The sequence below is a fragment of the Pistacia vera genome, unplaced genomic scaffold, assembly GCF_008641045.1.
Source record: "Pistacia vera cultivar Batoury unplaced genomic scaffold, PisVer_v2 Contig320, whole genome shotgun sequence".
NCBI lineage: Eukaryota > Viridiplantae > Streptophyta > Magnoliopsida > Sapindales > Anacardiaceae > Pistacia > Pistacia vera.
The window spans coordinates 3557417-3577445 of NW_022196136.1; the positions used below are offsets into that span (position 1 = coordinate 3557417).

Sequence of the window (20029 nt, forward strand, 5' to 3'; positions counted from 1 at the left end):
GTGTCCCGCTTAAACCCAAAAAAAAAAAAAAAAAACGAAAAAGTAATGAATTACCTAAAATGACCTCCTAATTAAAACTACTCTTTTATCTTGAAAGGTAACATGTTAAATGACAAATATTTTTTAAATACTGTATTAATGCAATTTCTTTATAAAATATTAAATATATGTCCTTAAAAGCACATATTATGATATTAACAATAAGCCCCTACGAGCTCACTGGCAAGTGCTGCATATTCTTTTCACACCTGTGAAACTAAAAATGATGAAGAAGAAGAATGTTGAGTTTCCTGTATCGGCGGAGATCAGCACAGAATAGGCAGGTAACAAGTAAATCCAATATCCCACTAGAAATAATTATTTTTGCAAGCTTAAAAAAGGACCATCCATAAACCAAACAAATCCCAAAAGAGGTAGTCTACAGTATTCTGTGGCAAAAAAAGTTACAGGGCTAAAACATCATAAGCAAACTAGCAGTTGTAACAGTTTTAATAATTATTCAAAACATTCTACCTGCAGTTACAGTTTTTGGAAGAGAAAGAGTTTTATTTTCTGTGACATCTTAGATGCCTGATAATGTCACAGAATGTTCAGCCAGCTTCATTTGGTGCCATGCCAGGCACTTACTCTTGTGGTGCTCAGTAAAAATCCATATCTTCTGGAAAATACTCGTAAGGTGGAGCATGAACTTGTTCCTCGACATGGTGATGAACAAGAAACGGTGGCTCTGGGTAGTTCTGATAGATAGCATGTTGGTGTGGTAATGGTATCTGTGCTTCAGGAAGCCAGCCATGAAAAACGTTGGGTTGCCTCCTGTCCGACAACATAAAACCAGGAATTACGGGTGATAACATACAATGTACCAAAATTTCATATGTGGGTGCAGTTCTGGTTGGGCATGAACAACAACTCAAGAGTCAACAAAACAAGAAGCATCAAGCCTATGAAGATGAGGTGCATGCTCCACATCTTTGGAGCACATGATGTAACACTAAAAAGGAAAAGTAAATTGCATACTTTAATAACCTGTTTGTGGACATCTAATGAGATTAAGAAAGACTACTAATCTGAACAACATTGAACGCGTTAAAAAACCTGTGCAAGTAACTATTGAAGCAGTCAAAGTTTCTTCGGTTAACTTTTTGCATTAAAATCACGGCAAAATAGTGTTCATGATGCAAAGAGTTCTCCATGCCACGTCAGAATTCAGTGGCTCTGAGAGATCAATATTAGAAAATTTCAGGGTACCAATTAAATTTATTAGGCAGGTAGACTGAAGCTACTGGAGCTTACCCTTGCTCAAGAATAACATCATAAGCACCCAACCCCACATTTGGCAGACCGGCACCAGAATAACCCTGAGGAGCTCCCTGGATTCCAGATGAAACAAAAGTCCGATTGACACCAATAACATGGTTGCATGTAGGAGCAATTGTAGCAGGAGGCACCTGATTGGTACGATGAATGAAAATTTGGGAAGTAGATATCTCAGTGATCACGGGTGGTCCATGATGGTGATGATCACCTGGGAAAATGGCTGGTATTTCAATTTCAGCTATATCCAAATCAGCACCTACATAAAGAGTTCACTAAATTAATTCATAACAACGATCCAATTTCATGATCAGCAAATCCCAAAAACTTACTCTCCACAACTGGTGGCTCTGCAATCCTGCAAAATTCAAAAAATCAAGTGAGACAAAGAAGCTATAGCCCCCATAACTTATGAGGTCCATGTGTACCATTTTCAACATGGGAAGAGTGTGGTTGGCAGTTCAATTTTTACCAAAGGCTGGAAAAAGAAAATGCAAGATTAAGGAAAGTAGTAATAAAGTTAACAAATCATTCCTCAATTTGCTATATCACCATAAAGATGCTTTTAACTAAATTTTTAAGACAAATAGAAAGGCATCCTCAACAAGTTTTGTTAGTTGGCATAATAAATGCAGTATACCTAAAAAAAAAAAAAGAAAGAAGAAGAAGAAGAGTTTCATATGAAGTATTTTGGGGGTACTAAATAACTTTTTGCAGAAAATTATCTAGATACAGTACACCAATTCAGAACACTAAATAAAAACATCATAATCTCTGTAAAACAGAGTAAAAATACTTCAGGTAAATGAATTCTTTCTTCATGAGCAGAACATCAGACTTTGTATATGAATCTTCAAATTTCAATAGGCAAAGTGAATTCTTTATAATACAATCATCCACGTCTATTCCTTGGACTTGCATCCAGATGTGAAAATGAGCACTAAGCATATGCAGAGAAAGTGTAGCAGTGAACATGTTTTCATATGTCAAAAACAAGTATGTTAGCTATTACAGAGCGATGCAGCATTCAGAAACATATAGAACATTTCTTTAATCATGAAATATTGTTAAAACTTAACTATCAGCATTGAAAAATTTAATGTATATAACCAAAAATCCTACATATGGGAAATCATGCTTACTCACCGTCCATGAATGGGGCACCAGCGATCTCCAAGATATTGCTGAAACATCCATAAACATAGTAACAATGTAAGAGAAAAGCATCAAACACCAATTATCAATTAATATGACATGACATCTATTCAAAGGACAAGAATGAGATACACAAATTATTACAATCAAAAGCGAAGTGAAACTACTAAGCAACAAGAGGTCCAAGAACAACATTAAAGTACCAAACATTGCAAGAGATATCAGTCTTAAAGTTTTAAACACATTCACTATCAGTCAAATAGTGAAAACCAACAGCTACACATCAAATAGACACATTCACATAACAAGTGTGCCTGTGAACACGTTCGGACAAAGACCAGAAGCCAAGAAGAGAGTGGGGCAAAGAAAGATATCTGATATGTGGTTAGAGACAGCATGTTATATGTTTGCAAATGAGAAAAAAAAAAAAAAAAAAAAAAAAAAAAAACCCTTAAAGTGACCCGTGGTGGCATTGAAGTGTTTTAATACCTCTACAAGAATAAAGTAGATCTTCCAAGTCGCAATAATTGTATTAACTTCAAAGTTATAAACCTTGCTTTTGGGATATTAGCTAGGCACTGCTTTTTCATCTATTTAATTCTGCTTAAGGCATCCCTTATATAGGCAAAATGAATATGGCAATTACTCCAATTACTTATCCATCAAAGATTTTGTTCCAGCCTAGAATTCAAAACCTTAGCATCTACGGAAGGCATTTCACTTAGGGAAATGGCCCTCAGAGTAACTCCCTTGATAAGGCACAGGTCTTGGGAGAAAAGCAAGAAACTCATAAATTAAAGGCCTCTAAGCGTCTTGTTGTAGCAAATTTTTAGAACTATTTGATGAAAGGAACTTCCAGGAACATAGTCACATACTCCCACGGTGGTCATTTTCTTAAGTCTAATATTTAGCCAATTCACATGCAAGAAAGAACTACCAGGATCAATCAAATGGTTCAACGTATGACCTTTAAAGAAACTAGACTGAACATGATTGCATTCTTCCAGTTGTACTTCCCTCTAAGAAAAATAGAACTTCAAAAGGAATTATTGAATCTCATTTTAGACTTACCTACTTGAATCGTATATCTTAAATGCCTACCATGTAATATTCATTGTTAATGAACATTAAGGTTTAAGCAACTTTTCATTCAAGCACGTGAGCAACTAGATATGACCTAAAAGTAATATAGGTAAAGGTTGGTCATTGAGATAATAACTTCATCACCACAAGGCAAAAGACCGATCACCAGAATGTATATAATAACTTCATCACCACAAGGCAAAAGACCGATCACCAGAATGTATAAAATAACTTCATCACCACAAGGCAAAAGACCGATCACCAGAATGTATCTAAAAAACTGATCACCGGAATGTATATAATAACTTCATCACCACAAGGCAAAAAACCGATCACCGGAATGTATCTAAAAGAGATAAGGGTACGAATGAATAGAACTACGAGGTTCACTGGTTCGGAGAGACTATGGCGAACGAGGTTTGGGTAGAACTCACTCCCAAGCCCGCTCAAAAGAGAGGGGTGCCCAACCACATATATACACCATAACAGCTTAACAACTTAGCGATGTGGGACAAATTCAAATTTTAACAACCACCATCCTCCGAAAAATGCATAATAGATCATTAGTCTACCAAAGACAAATAACATTTAGTTGCCACTCAAAGCCTAACACAAATAAAAAACCCGAATTTTCTTTAAATGGCTACTTAGTGACAAAAGGCAATAAGGTTACAACTACAATTATGAGGTTCACCTAGAAGCAACCACCTTGAAAACATGTGTAATAGTTAATAGTTTACTTGCTACTCAACGTCCATAGTTCAAACACAACTTTACAAGAATGCAATAAGTACTTTGACTTTCAAGTTGAGCTTCCTATACTAGCTTATCGATATTAATGGTCAATTGTAAACAAAGAACTGAGAAGTTGCCTAGTTAGGTAAAAATACGGGTGGGAATTATGCTAAAACGAAGTCCCGTGTGTGTTAAAAGGATAAGTTAACAATTTTCAGTTGCCATTTTCCAATTATATTCTTCTTCCTTTTCTAACCAAGCCAAAATTAAATATCAAAGAAATCATAATGATGATGGAATTATTCTAAAAAGTAAAACTTATATTAATCCAATATTATCAATGGATAGCATTTTGGCAAAATTCTATCACGACTATAAGGATAAATGATAAAAGGAATTTCAAATTTAGCATGATCAAAATACTTGGGACTAAGAGTTGGTTGATTTATAGTTTTATGTACATAATGGATACTATTCATTGATTTTAGTTTTGACATTAAAGGTTTAAGCTTTCTCGCGCATACTTTTCTTAGAAATTGTAGGCCCAGAACAATTCATTTTCATGTTATAAACAATACTGTAATAGTATAATATAGAAGTAACGAGAAACAGGGCAAATTATGGCCTTATGGAAGTTTAGGTCTTGACAGTTATACAAGGCAATCGAAGATCCCAATAGAAGATAGCTTTCAAAAACCCGATGCCAATGCTTCGACTCAAATTTTGCAATGAACTCATTGGATGAATTACTACAAGAAAGAAAACCAATTGGACCGAAGATCCTAGAGACCGTTACAAATGGAATTTTTTCAACATCGATGATTGAAGCTCATATCAAGTTTGAGATTCTCGTTGAAACGAATACCCATTTCCATGAGCAACAACATCTCAAAAACATTGATGAAATCATCTCAAAATTTCTTGATTCCATCGCAACATGTGGTCATCATTTGCAGATTTATACTTTTTGAAACAAGTATGTACCATGCTTGAAGAGACTTCTTAAGCAATTGTGTATCCTTCGAGTCCTATGATAGGAGCTTGCAAAGTGAACCAAAATCTCCTAGGCAAGCAGGCTAACTTGACTAGTTGCTAGCTTTCCATAGTTCCTAGTAATCAACTACGAAGCATACATTTTCATTGTTGTATTCTCAACTACATAATTAATGACTTATATATGCTTCCATAGTCGAAATTTCAACCATATAAGAACATGGTTCTCATTATGAACTCCAAATACATGTGAGCTAGCCCCAGGGTGGGAAGCAAGAAAGCCACATATAGCCCTCGTGTCCAACATGCACAAAATGCATCCTTAGTTCTCCCTAATACAATTATAGTATAACACTCAATTATTTTAATAACATTTATACCAAGCTGGTATTAAAGGGAAAGCCTTGTAAATTAACTTATAATCCGTAAACTGTTTTTAAGGAAATTCCAACTAATGATTCATCAACTTGCAACAAACCATAATATCATCATGCTTCATTAGGCTATCCAAAAATTTGTTACTTTTAAAACACCTATTCTTGAGATAATTTTAAACAGCTACAAATCATTGGCATTCGTCTCTATAGAGAGAAATACCATAAAACTAATAAGTTGATGATAGATTTCTCAATCAATTTCTCAATCAACCTCTTGGCCTTGAAAAGGTAATCTTTCTTGTTGCTTAGTGAGAAGCTTCTGCTTGTCTTTTGTAAGCTACAAGAGTTCCAGTTATAATCTGGAAAATATATTATGTCATGAAGTTCATAACACAAGACAGTTTGATCAAGGACAACTTAGTATCTTTAGAGATTGGGTTTAATATTTGTATAGAATATTTCAACTATTTTCCTTTCGTACATGTTTTATCCATGTAAACCTTTGAGTTAATGCTTAAATGTAGTTCAACTTCAACCATCAAGGTATTTTGACACTACCAACATACTTATCAATTGATAAGATTTACTCTATCTAGTCCTTGACTTAGCTATGAAGCCAAAGAAGGAACTTTCCTTTTGGAATCAATCAAAGGGAACTTTCCTTTTGTAATCAATCAGTTGTTCAATTTAACACAGTGCCTTACTTTATGTGTGTGCAATGAACAAAACATAACTTTCCATCAATACACATATATCCAAGAATATCGAATGTTGTATCAGTTAAAGAAATAAATTTCAACTGATTTTGTTCCCTGTCACATCCTTTAAGCAATTTCTGAGAGAAGCATAAAATATAACATTTATGAAACCAAATAAGTTTTGCATACAAGTACTGCAATTGTCCTAACAGGATTATTGCATCCATTGTAGGAAAGTCAAGATAGAAAAACACTGAATGACAGAAACAATTTAAAATTTATGGGCAACACGATAATATATCGGGATTGTATAATAAACATAAATCAATGAGGCCCCTATTTTTACCGTTTGGACAACATGTTGCTGATCCTCGTCAGCCTCCTGATCCATGTCTTGTTCATTGTTCGTATTCTCAAAACGCCGCCATACACCATTTTCAATTTCTCGACAATTAGGGCATTGCATGATCCCCGATACATTAAATGCAGAACCAATGCAATCTGAAAATAAAGCAGAATATTAGTTATAAAACAACAATAAAGTTCAAGATAAAGGTCATAATAATCGATACCAAGAAGAAGACATACAACGGCCATCAAATTAACTGTATAACGAGCTTAACAAGTACAAAATATACAAGTGGTTTTGACTTCTAAGAGAAAATGAAACAACAGAGTATGTTAGCCCCCAAGTGCCCCAATAGTGGGCAAGGCTTAGCATACTAAGAAGCCAGAAGATAGAGTTTCAGCAATAGATTGTGTAAATACCCAATACGCTCTCACTGATGCAGATATATGAACACTACGACCCAAACAAAAACATGCACAAAAATTCATAAGATTTAATCTTTTTCTCCCCAATAATCCAAAAATCCTTTGGAACCCAATTATAACTCAGTTTGAAACTGATTCTCCCAAACACTTGTGGTTTTTCATCAAGCAGATGAGCCATGGCTCTTAGAAATGGCACCTGAACTTGTGGTGACAGACCACAGACACAGGCCTCACTCGTAACATTTGACAAAAGCATACCCATAAACTTTCATGTAATTATTAGCAAATTATAATTAAGACATGTCATTTTCATGCCATTACTTTGATTTCTCAAGAGGACGTCCCCAAATTAACCGTTGTTTGAATTCACCAATACAAACTTGCAGATAAATCCTCATATCAAGCATAATTTCAATGTACACGTAAACATCCATAACAATAAACAAAAATGCAAACTTCAAATTACTGACCGAGGTGGAACAAGTGAGAGCACTGGAGCCTGACAATGGAGCGACCACAGGTCTCAGATGCCTCATCCCAGCAAATTGAGCAGAGAACGGTAGAAGCTGAAGGTGCCTGAGCCATTTCTATTCAAAATTCTATTTCTTTTTCACTCTCAAACTGGGAATTGAAACTGCAGAAGAAGAGTTCAAACACAAGCACAGTAGTTTTATATAGAGGTCCTGAATCTTCATTGGCTCATTAAAGACCATAATCTAGTGCATGTATATTTGGGTTGGCACTTCTTCCATAACTGGCAAGCTCTTGATTGCTAGAAAGAAAACACCATTTATGGTCACTGAGTTAGTTTGGACACTTTACGCTCGGCCCCACCAGAGTACAAAATTTAACGCAATAATATCTAAACACGTGGCTAAGATACTTGTGTCCTGGTTTTTTATTGGAAGTTTTAAATTTATCATGAATTATGACTTTTGACTCTGGTGAGAACAAAAAGAATCACCCGCGTTTTGAAGGGTATAATAGTAATTAAAAGAAAGGACTCAATTAGTAACCATTAATTAAGGTTGAATGTAGGATTCTCTGGCTTTGTTGGTTCTCATTGGCTCTTCTTTTTATGGAAGGATGTAAGGTTGGATATACACAAAACCATTATTAGTCTTTTTGAAGTCAAATTTTTTTCTTTATAAGTTTCAACACCTTCCATCTATGAACAATGTTCAATGTCAAATTGTAAAAAATCGTCTCCTTTAAAACGTTAATATTACAAACAATGAAAAAATAATATTCACTTTATAAACTTTTGACTATGGATTCTTAATCCTATGAAACTGAGACTTGTATAATCAACAATGAATTTGGATGTATTGTGGAAATTGTTAAAAATGTGTTTGGGGTTGATGGTATCATACATATGGTATGTATGTATGATATGTTCTTAAAAATAAACTATATGGAAAGTAGGGTTTGCTTTTTAGACTTTATGCGAGTACATTTATTCAAAAGCATTATATTTTGATGAGAGGTGACATTATTTAATCAAAATATGTTTATTTCCATGTAATGTGACAAATTCTACATTTTGTGGACCTTTTGTCTGTTTTAGGAGATTGTCACATTGCATTATTAGGTTGCAAGTAAGTTCGTAACTAGGATTTCTAGTCGGTTGGGTCAAAAAATCTAGGTCGATAAATTTATAATAAAAAATATTCTGAAGTAATAAGTATAGAAAACTGTAATTTAAAAACGTAACTTTAAAACTTATACATATTAAATTATCAATTTTATACTTGTCATTTTTCATATTTTGAAAACGTTGTAATCAAATATGAGTAATTTTCTTGATTGATTAGAAAGTATGAGAGAATATAAGAGGAACTGAGGAAGAAATAAAAAAATATGGGTATTTTTTAATTTTGAGATTAATAAAATATGAAAATATTTTATTAGAGTCAATAAAATATGAGTAATTTTAGTAGGGTCAAAATTATTAATTATTATAAATATATATATTAAATAATTTTAGAATTTCCGTAGGGTCAAGTAACCCCACTAAACGCCCTTATTGCAAGTTGATGACATCCTTGAGTCTAACTTGCACAAATCTACTTTCTGGCACGTAAGCATATCATTCACTCAAAATCCATCAAGTTAGTTTAGAAACATTGGCACTTTATTTACATTTAAACTTTATATAATAATAAATTCTACGTAATCATAAAAAAAAAAATATATATTCTCAATTTATGATGGTTATAAATAAGAATAAACTTCATATTGTAACAAGTTGTAATTTTTCAAATTCCCGTCTTAAGGAAAGTTGTCTCTACATAGTAATAATTATTTGTATACTACAAAAAATACATGATATGGTATATTAAAGGTTTAAGATTAAATAAAATATTTATCTAAAGTTATTTGAAACAATGATTTATACTTTAGAGTTGTTACCAGTACCATATCTTTACGGGTACATTACTCGTTGGTATGAATATTTATAGCTTCTCAAGTATGTTTAGAGCTTATTGGCGCAAAATTTTTTGTATTTCCATACTATTATCCTCATGATTATTTTTTTTTTTCTCATATTATCATCCTCATGATTATTTCCTTTATTTTTTTTTTTTGTCTAATTGTAGCAATGGTTTCTTCTTCAATTAAAGCCATATGATTTGTTGCTCATTTGGATGATTGAAGAAGACATTAATATTTATTCGATTAGTGTAGTGAAGTTGTCAAATCTGATAACTCAATTATACAATAACTCTTTGATTTTCCTCATCTACTTTATTTTTAATTTTCAATTTATCGATATCAGGGGTTCTAATTTTGCAATGCTTAAAACAACTGATAATTGTCTGTGGTTTCACATCAATTGACCATGCAACAACTGCATTTACAATTCCATCAAAGACACTTATCATTGTTGGTTCCAATACATTATCTTCTATCCGTTTCAAAAGTAGGCAATTGAAACACTAATACTATTAAAACATGAACTGAAATCCTAATATTGTATTACAAGAACATGAATTATGGAATAAAGAATTTTTGTAACTACACATCTGTTATGTTATAACTTCTTCATAGTAATAAAATTAGTTAGTCCCACCATTGTGACTATAGAGAGGTTTTACTGTATATGTTAATGCAAACGTATGGTAACACATTGTTTGGAATATGAATTTGAGATAAATTTTAGGAAGAGTGATATTATTAAAATTAAATTAATTAAAAAATATAAAAAGAAGAGTAAGTTCTATTAGAACTTTAGAAGGGGTTTTTCTTTCAATTTAGTTGGGGCTAAATAGTATCGCAAGTCCATTAAGCAACAAGACAACAAAAACAGAAACAATCAAAGCCCATCATAATTCAAGCCTACCTATCGGCCCCAACCCTTTCTCTAACCCAAAAGAAAGTAGAAACTGGACGCATCAGGAATTTAAGAAAAAGACGTGTCCTGATTCCGTAATTTATAAGTTGCGTGATTTTTCCCGATTCTTAGCACAAACCCTCGCCTATATAAACCCGCTGTCCTCTCCTGCGCAAACCCTCTCGCTCTCTCACCGCTGCGTCTCTCTCTCGGCTGCTGCTCCGTTGATTTATTTGCTTGTTCGATCTCGGAGAGAGAGACTGCAATCATGTTGGTCTATCAGGATCTTCTCACTGGTAATTTTTTTAATGTCTTTTTTATTTTCTGCTTTTTTTCTGAATTTTGTTAATTTTGACATATTTGACTTTGATTATTGTTCGATAGTTTTTTTTTTTTTTTTTTTCCAATCTTGTGGCTTTAGTATTTCGATTAGATCTGTAGTAATTCTGTTAAGTTCAATACTGTTCGGATCTAGAGAGCTTCGGAAATTTTCAATCCATGTGTTGTTGAGCCTTCGATTCAACCAGTTAATTGGTTTAGTAATTTAATAAGAAAAGATCTATTTGTTAAAGTTGCTGTGTTATGTATTTATGTGTTGATAGCAGTGTGCTTGAATCATACATAGTGGAGTTACTAAAGCATCGCATAGAAAAACGATTTTGGTTACTATTTGGGTTTGGGTTTGGATTTTTATTTTATTTGAATAGAAAGCTATGACTTTGATCTAATTGTTGAATGCCTAAATAATATGTTCTTTAGGCGACGAGCTCCTCTCCGACTCCTTTCCATACAAGGAACTCCATAATGGCGTGCTTTGGGAAGTTGAGGGAAAGGTTAGTTTCTCTTTGATTTAGCTTTACAATGCTCTTTTAATTTGAACATTTGAGTTTCCTGCTACCCATCGCATCCTTTAAATAGTGTAATTAAGTAGTTATTTGTATTGATTGTGTTTTTTATAGTGGGTTGTTCAAGGAGCAGTTGATGTAGACATTGGTGCCAATCCTTCTGCTGAAGGTGGTGAAGACGAGGGTGTTGATGACCAAGCTGTTAAGGTGGTTGACATTGTTGACACATTCAGGCTCCAGGTTAGTTTCCATTTAATGGTTACATTGAGGTTTTATTTATTTTTGGAGTTTTCAGACCGAAAATGACATGTACTCTGTTGCTTGCAGGAGCAACCTGCTTTTGATAAGAAGCAATTTGTCACTTACATGAAGAGGTACATCAAGTTGTTGACACCCAAGTTGGAAGGGGAGAAGCAGGAGGAGTTCAAGAAAAACATTGAGGGAGCAACCAAGTTCTTGCTCTCGAAGCTCAGTGACCTTCAATTGTAAGTATCATTTTGTCTGTATGTTTATCTGAGTTAAATCTTATTCTGTTTTCACCTAGGCTTAAATGTTTTCTTGTCTGATAATTACAGCTTTGTTGGCGAGAGCATGCATGATGATGCTTCCTTGGTGTTTGCCTACTACAAGGAAGGTGCCACTGACCCAACGTTCTTGTATTTTGCTCATGGTTTGAAGGAGGTGAAGTGCTAAAAGGTGGGCCAGCTGGCTTCAAAGATGAAGTGCGTGCTGTAGTTTAGTTTTATTTATTGCCTGTCCTTTCTCTAGTGTATCTCTCTAATGGTTAGACTTGAGGTATTGGGTTTGCTATTCTGGGTTAATTGTGGATTTCGGTTTACAACATACCCTATTTCTATATGTTGTGTTTTATGTTTTGTTTGAGTTGGCAAATAAGTTATGTGTCTTGAACTTTCTTCAATTTTGCAAATATCAGTTTATGATTTTTGTTAATTCAAGTACAATCCAGTTACGAGTTCTAACTAGGTATATTTTTGTCAATTGGTCTTGAACAGAGGATCTATCAAAATATTTACTCATAGACTCTCCCAGAAACACTTGTTCTGGAGGTAATTAACTTTCTTTCAGGCACAATAGGCCGTTGGCTCGTTGGGTTCCCCTTTTTGTGGCAACCAGTGCCCAATAGGGAAACCTTTTGTTCTATTTCTACAAAGCTTACTATATTAAGGATTATCCTAGAAGCATATTAGTGCATGATTGTGCGATATAAGCCATATATATATAATAATTTTAGAATTTCCGTGGGGTCAAATAACCCCAATGAACGCCCTTAGTGCAAGTTTACGACAACCTTGGAGTTTAACTTGCACAAATCTACTTCAGGCTTCACGTAAGCATATCATTCACTCAAAATCCATCAAGTTAGTTTAGGAAATCTAACACATTGTCCCTTTATTTACATATACAGCAAAGTCGTTCTATAGTGAATTCTATATAGTAATAAACTCTACATAGTAAAAAAAAAAATATATATTCCCAATTTGAAATAGTTATAAATAAGAATAAATTTCACATTATGATAAATTATAATTTTTTAAATTCCTGTCTTAAGGAAAATTGTCTTCATATAGTAATAATTATTTGTATATTATAAAAAAATACATGTTATGGTATATTAAATGTTGAAGATGAAATAAAATATTTATCTAAAGTTATTTGGAACAGTGATTTATACTTTACAGTTGTTACCGGTACCACATCTTTTAACTTACAGGTACATTACTCGTTAGCATGAACATCTTCTTGTTGATGTACCCGTTAGCATGAACATCTTCTTGTTGAAGCCAAAATATTTATAGCTTCTCAAACATGTTTAAAGCTTTTTGATACAAAACTTTTTGTATTTTCATACTATCATCCTCATGATTATTTCCTTTATTTTTATTTTTTGTTTAATTATAGCAATAATTTCTTCTTTAATTAAAGTTATATGACTTGTTGCTCATTTTGATGATTGGGGAAGACATTAATATTCATTCGATTAGTGTAGTGAAGTTGTCAAATCTGATCACTCAATTCTACAATGGCTCTTTGATTCTCCTGATCCACTTTATTTGTAATTTGCAATTCATCGATATCGGAGGTCATAATTTTGCAATGCTCAAAACAACTGGTAATTGTTTGTGGTTTCACATCAATTGACTATGTAACAACTGTATTTACAATTTCATCAGAGACACTTATCTTTGTTGGTTCCAATACATTATCTTCTGTCTGTTTCAAAAGTAGGCAATTGAAACACTAAATTGAAACCCTAATACTATTAAAACATGAACTGAAATCCTAATATTGTATTACTAAAACATGAATTATGGAATAAAGAATTTTTGTAACTACACATCTATTATGTTATAACTTCTTCATAGTAATAAAATTAGTTAGCCCCACTATTATGACTATAGAGAGATTTTACTGTATATGTTAATGCAAACATATGGTAACACATTGTTTGGAATATGAATTTGAGATAAATTTTAGGAAGAGTGATATTATTAAAATTAAATTAATTTAAAAAAAGAAGAGTAAGTTCTATTAGAACTTTAGAAGGGGTTTTTCTTTTCATTTTAGTTGGGGCTAAATAGTATCGCAAGTCCATTAAGCAACAAGACAACAAAAACAGAAACAATCAAAGCCCATCATAATTCAAGCCTACCTATCAGCCCCAACCCTTTCTCTAACCCAAAAGAAAGTAGAAACTGGACGCATCAGGAATTTAAGAAAAAGACGTGTCCTGATTCCGTAATTTATAAGTTGCGTGATTTTTCCCGATTCTTAGCACAAACCCTCGCCTATATAAACCCGCTGTCCTCTCCTGCGCAAACCCTCTCGCTCTCTCACCGCTGCGTCTCTCTCTCGGCTGCTGCTCCGTTGATTTATTTGCTTGTTCGATCTCGGAGAGAGAGACTGCAATCATGTTGGTCTATCAGGATCTTCTCACTGGTAATTTTTTTAATGTCTTTTTTATTTTCTGCTTTTTTTCTGAATTTTGTTAATTTTGACATATTTGACTTTGATTATTGTTCGATAGTTTTTTTTTTTTTTTTTTTCCAATCTTGTGGCTTTAGTATTTCGATTAGATCTGTAGTAATTCTGTTAAGTTCAATACTGTTCGGATCTAGAGAGCTTCGGAAATTTTCAATCCATGTGTTGTTGAGCCTTCGATTCAACCAGTTAATTGGTTTAGTAATTTAATAAGAAAAGATCTATTTGTTAAAGTTGCTGTGTTATGTATTTATGTGTTGATAGCAGTGTGCTTGAATCATACATAGTGGAGTTACTAAAGCATCGCATAGAAAAACGATTTTGGTTACTATTTGGGTTTGGGTTTGGATTTTTATTTTATTTGAATAGAAAGCTATGACTTTGATCTAATTGTTGAATGCCTAAATAATATGTTCTTTAGGCGACGAGCTCCTCTCCGACTCCTTTCCATACAAGGAACTCCATAATGGCGTGCTTTGGGAAGTTGAGGGAAAGGTTAGTTTCTCTTTGATTTAGCTTTACAATGCTCTTTTAATTTGAACATTTGAGTTTCCTGCTACCCATCGCATCCTTTAAAAAGTGTAATTAAGTAGTTATTTGTATTGATTGTGTTTTTTATAGTGGGTTGTTCAAGGAGCAGTTGATGTAGACATTGGTGCCAATCCTTCTGCTGAAGGTGGTGAAGACGAGGGTGTTGATGACCAAGCTGTTAAGGTGGTTGACATTGTTGACACATTCAGGCTCCAGGTTAGTTTCCATTTAATGGTTACATTGAGGTTTTATTTATTTTTGGAGTTTTCAGACCGAAAATGACATGTACTCTGTTGCTTGCAGGAGCAACCTGCTTTTGATAAGAAGCAATTTGTCACTTACATGAAGAGGTACATCAAGTTGTTGACACCCAAGTTGGAAGGGGAGAAGCAGGAGGAGTTCAAGAAAAACATTGAGGGAGCAACCAAGTTCTTGCTCTCGAAGCTCAGTGACCTTCAATTGTAAGTATCATTTTGTCTGTATGTTTATCTGAGTTAAATCTTATTCTGTTTTCACCTAGGCTTAAATGTTTTCTTGTCTGATAATTACAGCTTTGTTGGCGAGAGCATGCATGATGATGCTTCCTTGGTGTTTGCCTACTACAAGGAAGGTGCCAGTGACCCAACATTCTTGTATTTTGCCCATGGTTTGAAGGAGGTGAAGTGCTAAAAGGTGGGCCAGCTGGCTTCAAAGATGAAGTGCGTGCTGTAGTTTAGTTTTATTTATTGCCTGCCCTTTCTCTAGTGTATCTCTCTAATGGTTAGACTTGAGGTATTGGGTCTGCTATTCTGGGTTAATTGTGGATTTCGGTTTACAACATACCCTATTTCTATATGTTGTGTTTTATGCTTTGTTTGAGTTGGCAAATAAGTTATGTGTCTTGAACTTTCTTCAATTTTGCAAATATCAGTTTATGATTTTTGTTAATTCAAGTACAATCCAGTTGGACCAGTTACGAGTTCTAACTGGGTATATTTTTGTGAATTGGTATTGAACAGAGGATCTATCAGAGTATTTACTTATAAACGCTCCCAGAAACACTTGTCCTGGAGGTAATTAACTTTCTTGCAGGCACCCATAGCCGTTGGCTCGTTGGGTCCCCTTTTGGTGACTGCCACTCTGCCAGTGCCGATTGGGGAAACCTTTTGTTCTATTTCTACGAAGCTTACTATATTAAGGACGATCCTAGAAGCATATGAGTGCATCTGTGCATGATTGTGCGATATAAGCCAGTGTTGTCGTGTTATTAATATTTGGAAAAGGTGAAAATAAATAATGAACTCTACAATTGAACGATCCCTAGTACATGGAATGGAGCTAAATAACGTTGAATTAAAAAGAAATAAAAAGCAATTCATTGACTTTATTCATGAGTAACAAAGTAAACAGATTGGTTTCAGTTTAGGACTTGGGTCTTGGGCTTCTTCACAATCATTATAGAGCAGCTACAATGGTGAGCACAGTAATCACTGACGCTGCCCAGAACAACCCTGCGAGTAGTTAACGGACATAAAACAAACGAAAATAACAATACCTATGCAGAATCTAAACCCATTTTGTACCTTTTGACAGCGCCATAGCCGTGACTTCCAAGTACCAAAATGTCTGCGTGGTGTTTATCTACGGCTTCAGTGATAACATCTCTAGGATCACCTTCCACTGATTCCACTGGCACATTATGCACCTGACATCAATATGTATTTAATAATTAAATTAATAATCAACTATCTGGCCCATTTTAAGGCAGTGCATTCTTAGAAACCCATCTTCTCCATAAAATTTACACCTAGATATGCATTCACTGATACCAAATATGAAGTACTGATAGCTCCGAAGAAAAAAGGGTTGCAGTGCCACCCCGACGAAAAATACCAGACTGTGTAGTTTGAACTGAACTCATATGCTGGAATCAATTAAGATCTTATGGCATATTTCACAATTTGAGGGGAAAAAAAAAGTTTTGGATCTGCAATTTTTACGAGTGAATCTCACCGATTTCTTGCTGCATGTATCCTTGACCTTTTCAATGATCTTTTGTGCCGCTTTCTTCGAATCAAAATCCATCAGTGATATAACATCAGTAGACGCTGCATGTTGCTCGAAAATCAGAATTTACTACATGGTACGTGATGTTGTGAAATTTTTTGCATGCAAGCAACTTCGTTGAGTCTAAAGACAAAATGAAAAAGGTTTGTGCAGAAGAATAAGAAGCTAAAAACTGATACGAAGATGGATCTGATTATTACTGGTTCCGGGTCCTCCGAATCCAAAAAAAGTAGTTGGAGTGGGTCGAGCATGAATGACCATGAGCCTGAAGAGATGATTGGAACCAACAGAAACAAAGAAATTATCAAGAGCCCACTCTAATGCAAAGAAGCTATGGTTACTATCGTCTACAGCCACCAACATCAATGGTTTCGATGTATCCCCCATTCTCTCAACAAAATCCCCTTTTCAAGTATCAGTCTCTTGGTTTCCTCCTCGATAAAACTAAAGCAACATCCAAACTAAAAATACATAAAACAAACTTTAAAAAAAAAAAACGAGCGAGTTTATGGGCTCTATCTGAAGTGTGTTCCATCATCCATGTATTGAATAGAGGCATGAAGGGTTTTGTGCTGAATTATTCGCAACCGCCGTGAAGTTTTTGCGGCCAATTGACTCGGTTTGTGAAACCGACGGTTGAGATATGTTAGGAAAGTCCACGGTGGGTCCTTCGCGATTTATATTTAATTTACTCTAGTTTAATTATCGTATGAGAGGCATAATTTCATTAAGTTATTCAATTAATTATTGTTAATTACTGTCAAATATATTTCCATCGATTAAGATAGCTTTCATCAGTGTTGGCCGGCCGGTAATGTAAAGTATCTTAAAGCTAATCGAGAGTTCTGCCAATTGGCCATTTCAATTTCAAATTCAATTTGATAAATAAATAAATATTTATTTTTTACTAAAATATTTTATTTTTAATCAGCAATCATCCTTATATTGTTGCAGTCAGAAAGAATTAAATTAAACTACCGAATAAGAGTATTTATTCCATGGACATTCCTTTATTGTTAGCATATCAAAATTAAATCTTGTAAGTGATAATTATTACTTCCAAATAGTAACACGCACACAACACCTCTGATTAATGACTCGTTGCCATATCACAACGTTACCAATAGTAATAGTACATCTACTTCAAGGAGAACCACAAAATCAAAAATTATGGATGTTTGTGTCAGTTTGTGTATACTTTAACTAATCTCTGCAGTACATTAAAAATCCTATAAGTCTAATGAGTCAAGTAAATCACAAATATGATAAATAACTACTTGGTGGGACTCGAACACAAGACTTTTAAGTAATCTAAAGTCTTACCAGCCGCCCACAAGCCAAGTAGATAAACAAAATTAAATTAAAAAACCAGCCATTACCAGGGATCGAATCTGGGTCGCCCGCTATTTTTAAGAGTGTTAGGCTTTGTTTGGTTGGTTTTTGGGAATATTATTATTAGTATTCCCAAAAAAGTTAAACAGTAAAATGCCTAAAAACTCACAATATTATCAATATTATTCAATTTTTTTTAAACCCTTTAAATTTGTTAATTTAATTAAATACCCCTAAATATTTTTTTTCAAAATTGCAAAAACACCCCTAAACCCACATTATACCAGATTCCGGCCACCACTGCCGGAAGTTGGCCGGAATATGATAAAATGGCGCACTACCGGTTGAATCTTGTCAGTAGTGCGCCGATCTAACTTTTTTCGGCCAAATCCATCGAAAAAGGCCAGATCGGCGCACTAGATGGCCAGATTTTTTGCCGTAACCAGACGTCAACGACGGCCAACATATGGTCGTCGTTGACCATCAACGACGGCCATATCTTTGGCTGGCTGGCAAAGGCCATATCGGTGTACGACCAACAAGATCTAGCCAGTCATACGCCGATACGGCGACTCCAGCCACCCTTCGGCGGTGGTGGCCAGCTGTGATTATTCAATGGGTAGGTTGGGGGTGTTTTTGTTAACTTTTAAAGTTTTATTATAGGGGTGTTTAGTAAATAAACAAACATAGATGATATTTTTATTAATTTCCAAATCCTACATCGTAATACCCACCTAATTCAACTTTTTTTAACTTTTTTCAAAAAACTTTTTTAAAAAAATGCAAAAAAGTGAACCAAACGAAACCTTAATTTCATTTATTTTGTAAGATCGGATCATTTGTATTATATTTATGATTTTCGAAAATTATTAAAGACCGTCGTATTAAAGTTTTTTGTTTTTCATAAAGGGGGTATAATTAAGATGATGATGAAGAGAATATTAAGAGACTTTAATTCAAAAAAAATATTTAATCGTTGGATCTCACAGCCTTCACGTTAAAGCAAGACTTTAATTCAAAAGAAGTGTACTGCAAGATATGCTTGGTTAACTTAGCCAAAGGGCCCACTTTGAGATCCACCAATATGATTCATCTTCACATGGCCCACTATGACCACTACAACACAACACACCCTAAAACTATTAATCTTAAACTGAGATTTTTTTTGGTCATTTTTTTATAATTTTATCATTTCCATGTAAGTCTGGCCCAGATTGACGGTCCAGAAACTGATAAATGAATAAGTCTAGAAAGGACATTTTCAATTTAATATCTCATAAAAGTCACCCACAAAAATACAGCTTTAGGTTTAAATAATAAATATGTGTCATTGCTGTCATCATCCTTTTTTCATATTTTGACCAATATATTTTAACCCATGGTTTTGCCAATAATGTCATATATAATTTATTATTTATTTATAACATTCTTTTACAATTTAATTACATTAAAGGGTAAATAATGAATAAACATTATGGATTGCACATAAAGTTTAGAAGAAATAATGTAATTAGTTAGATGTTTTGTTTTGAAGCATGCATTTAATTTGAGTTTGTGTACAAAACAATGGAGCATGCCAAAATAAACCAACAAATTTGATTTTATTAATGAGTATACAACAATTTATTCTATTATTGTAATTGATTATAACTTGCATTTATAACAACCTTGCTTTTTTGTCCATGTAAGTATTAGTGAATATGAAACCTCACTTAATATATATATATTGGTAATCAAGGTGTCCGGACCAAGTTGTGTACACCTCGACTAATCCTTGAGAACTCTAAAGTTAACGATCGAATAAACCCTCAA

At 34.0% G+C, this 20029-nt stretch overlaps 4 protein-coding genes across 4 annotated transcripts; 2 read left to right on the forward strand and 2 right to left on the reverse strand.

The window, feature by feature from the left end:
- Positions 1-389: 389 nt before the first annotated feature.
- LOC116136883 lies at positions 390-7907 on the reverse strand. Its single transcript, XM_031422543.1, has 6 exons — positions 7600-7907; positions 6702-6856; positions 2461-2498; positions 1647-1672; positions 1294-1573; positions 390-813 (listed from the first exon to the last, which is right to left on the reverse strand). The coding sequence occupies exons 1-6, from the start codon at positions 7712-7714 to the stop codon at positions 639-641; spliced, it is 789 nt and encodes a 262-aa protein (XP_031278403.1). The 5' UTR covers positions 7715-7907; the 3' UTR covers positions 390-638.
- A 2696-nt stretch (positions 7908-10603) lies between these two features.
- Positions 10604-12227, forward strand: LOC116137089 (translationally-controlled tumor protein homolog). Its single transcript, XM_031422778.1, has 5 exons — positions 10604-10759; positions 11223-11296; positions 11423-11548; positions 11636-11793; positions 11884-12227. The coding sequence occupies exons 1-5, from the start codon at positions 10732-10734 to the stop codon at positions 11999-12001; spliced, it is 504 nt and encodes a 167-aa protein (XP_031278638.1). The 5' UTR covers positions 10604-10731; the 3' UTR covers positions 12002-12227.
- A 1882-nt stretch (positions 12228-14109) lies between these two features.
- On the forward strand, positions 14110-15823 carry LOC116137001 (translationally-controlled tumor protein homolog). The gene is made up of 5 exons (XM_031422683.1): positions 14110-14266; positions 14730-14803; positions 14930-15055; positions 15143-15300; positions 15391-15823. The coding sequence occupies exons 1-5, from the start codon at positions 14239-14241 to the stop codon at positions 15506-15508; spliced, it is 504 nt and encodes a 167-aa protein (XP_031278543.1). The 5' UTR covers positions 14110-14238; the 3' UTR covers positions 15509-15823.
- Positions 15824-16235: 412 nt separating this feature from the next.
- Positions 16236-17429, reverse strand: LOC116136850 (universal stress protein PHOS32-like). Its single transcript, XM_031422517.1, has 4 exons — positions 17086-17429; positions 16832-16926; positions 16402-16523; positions 16236-16329 (listed from the first exon to the last, which is right to left on the reverse strand). The coding sequence occupies exons 1-4, from the start codon at positions 17270-17272 to the stop codon at positions 16236-16238; spliced, it is 498 nt and encodes a 165-aa protein (XP_031278377.1). The 5' UTR covers positions 17273-17429.
- Between the last annotated feature and the right edge of the window lie 2600 nt (positions 17430-20029).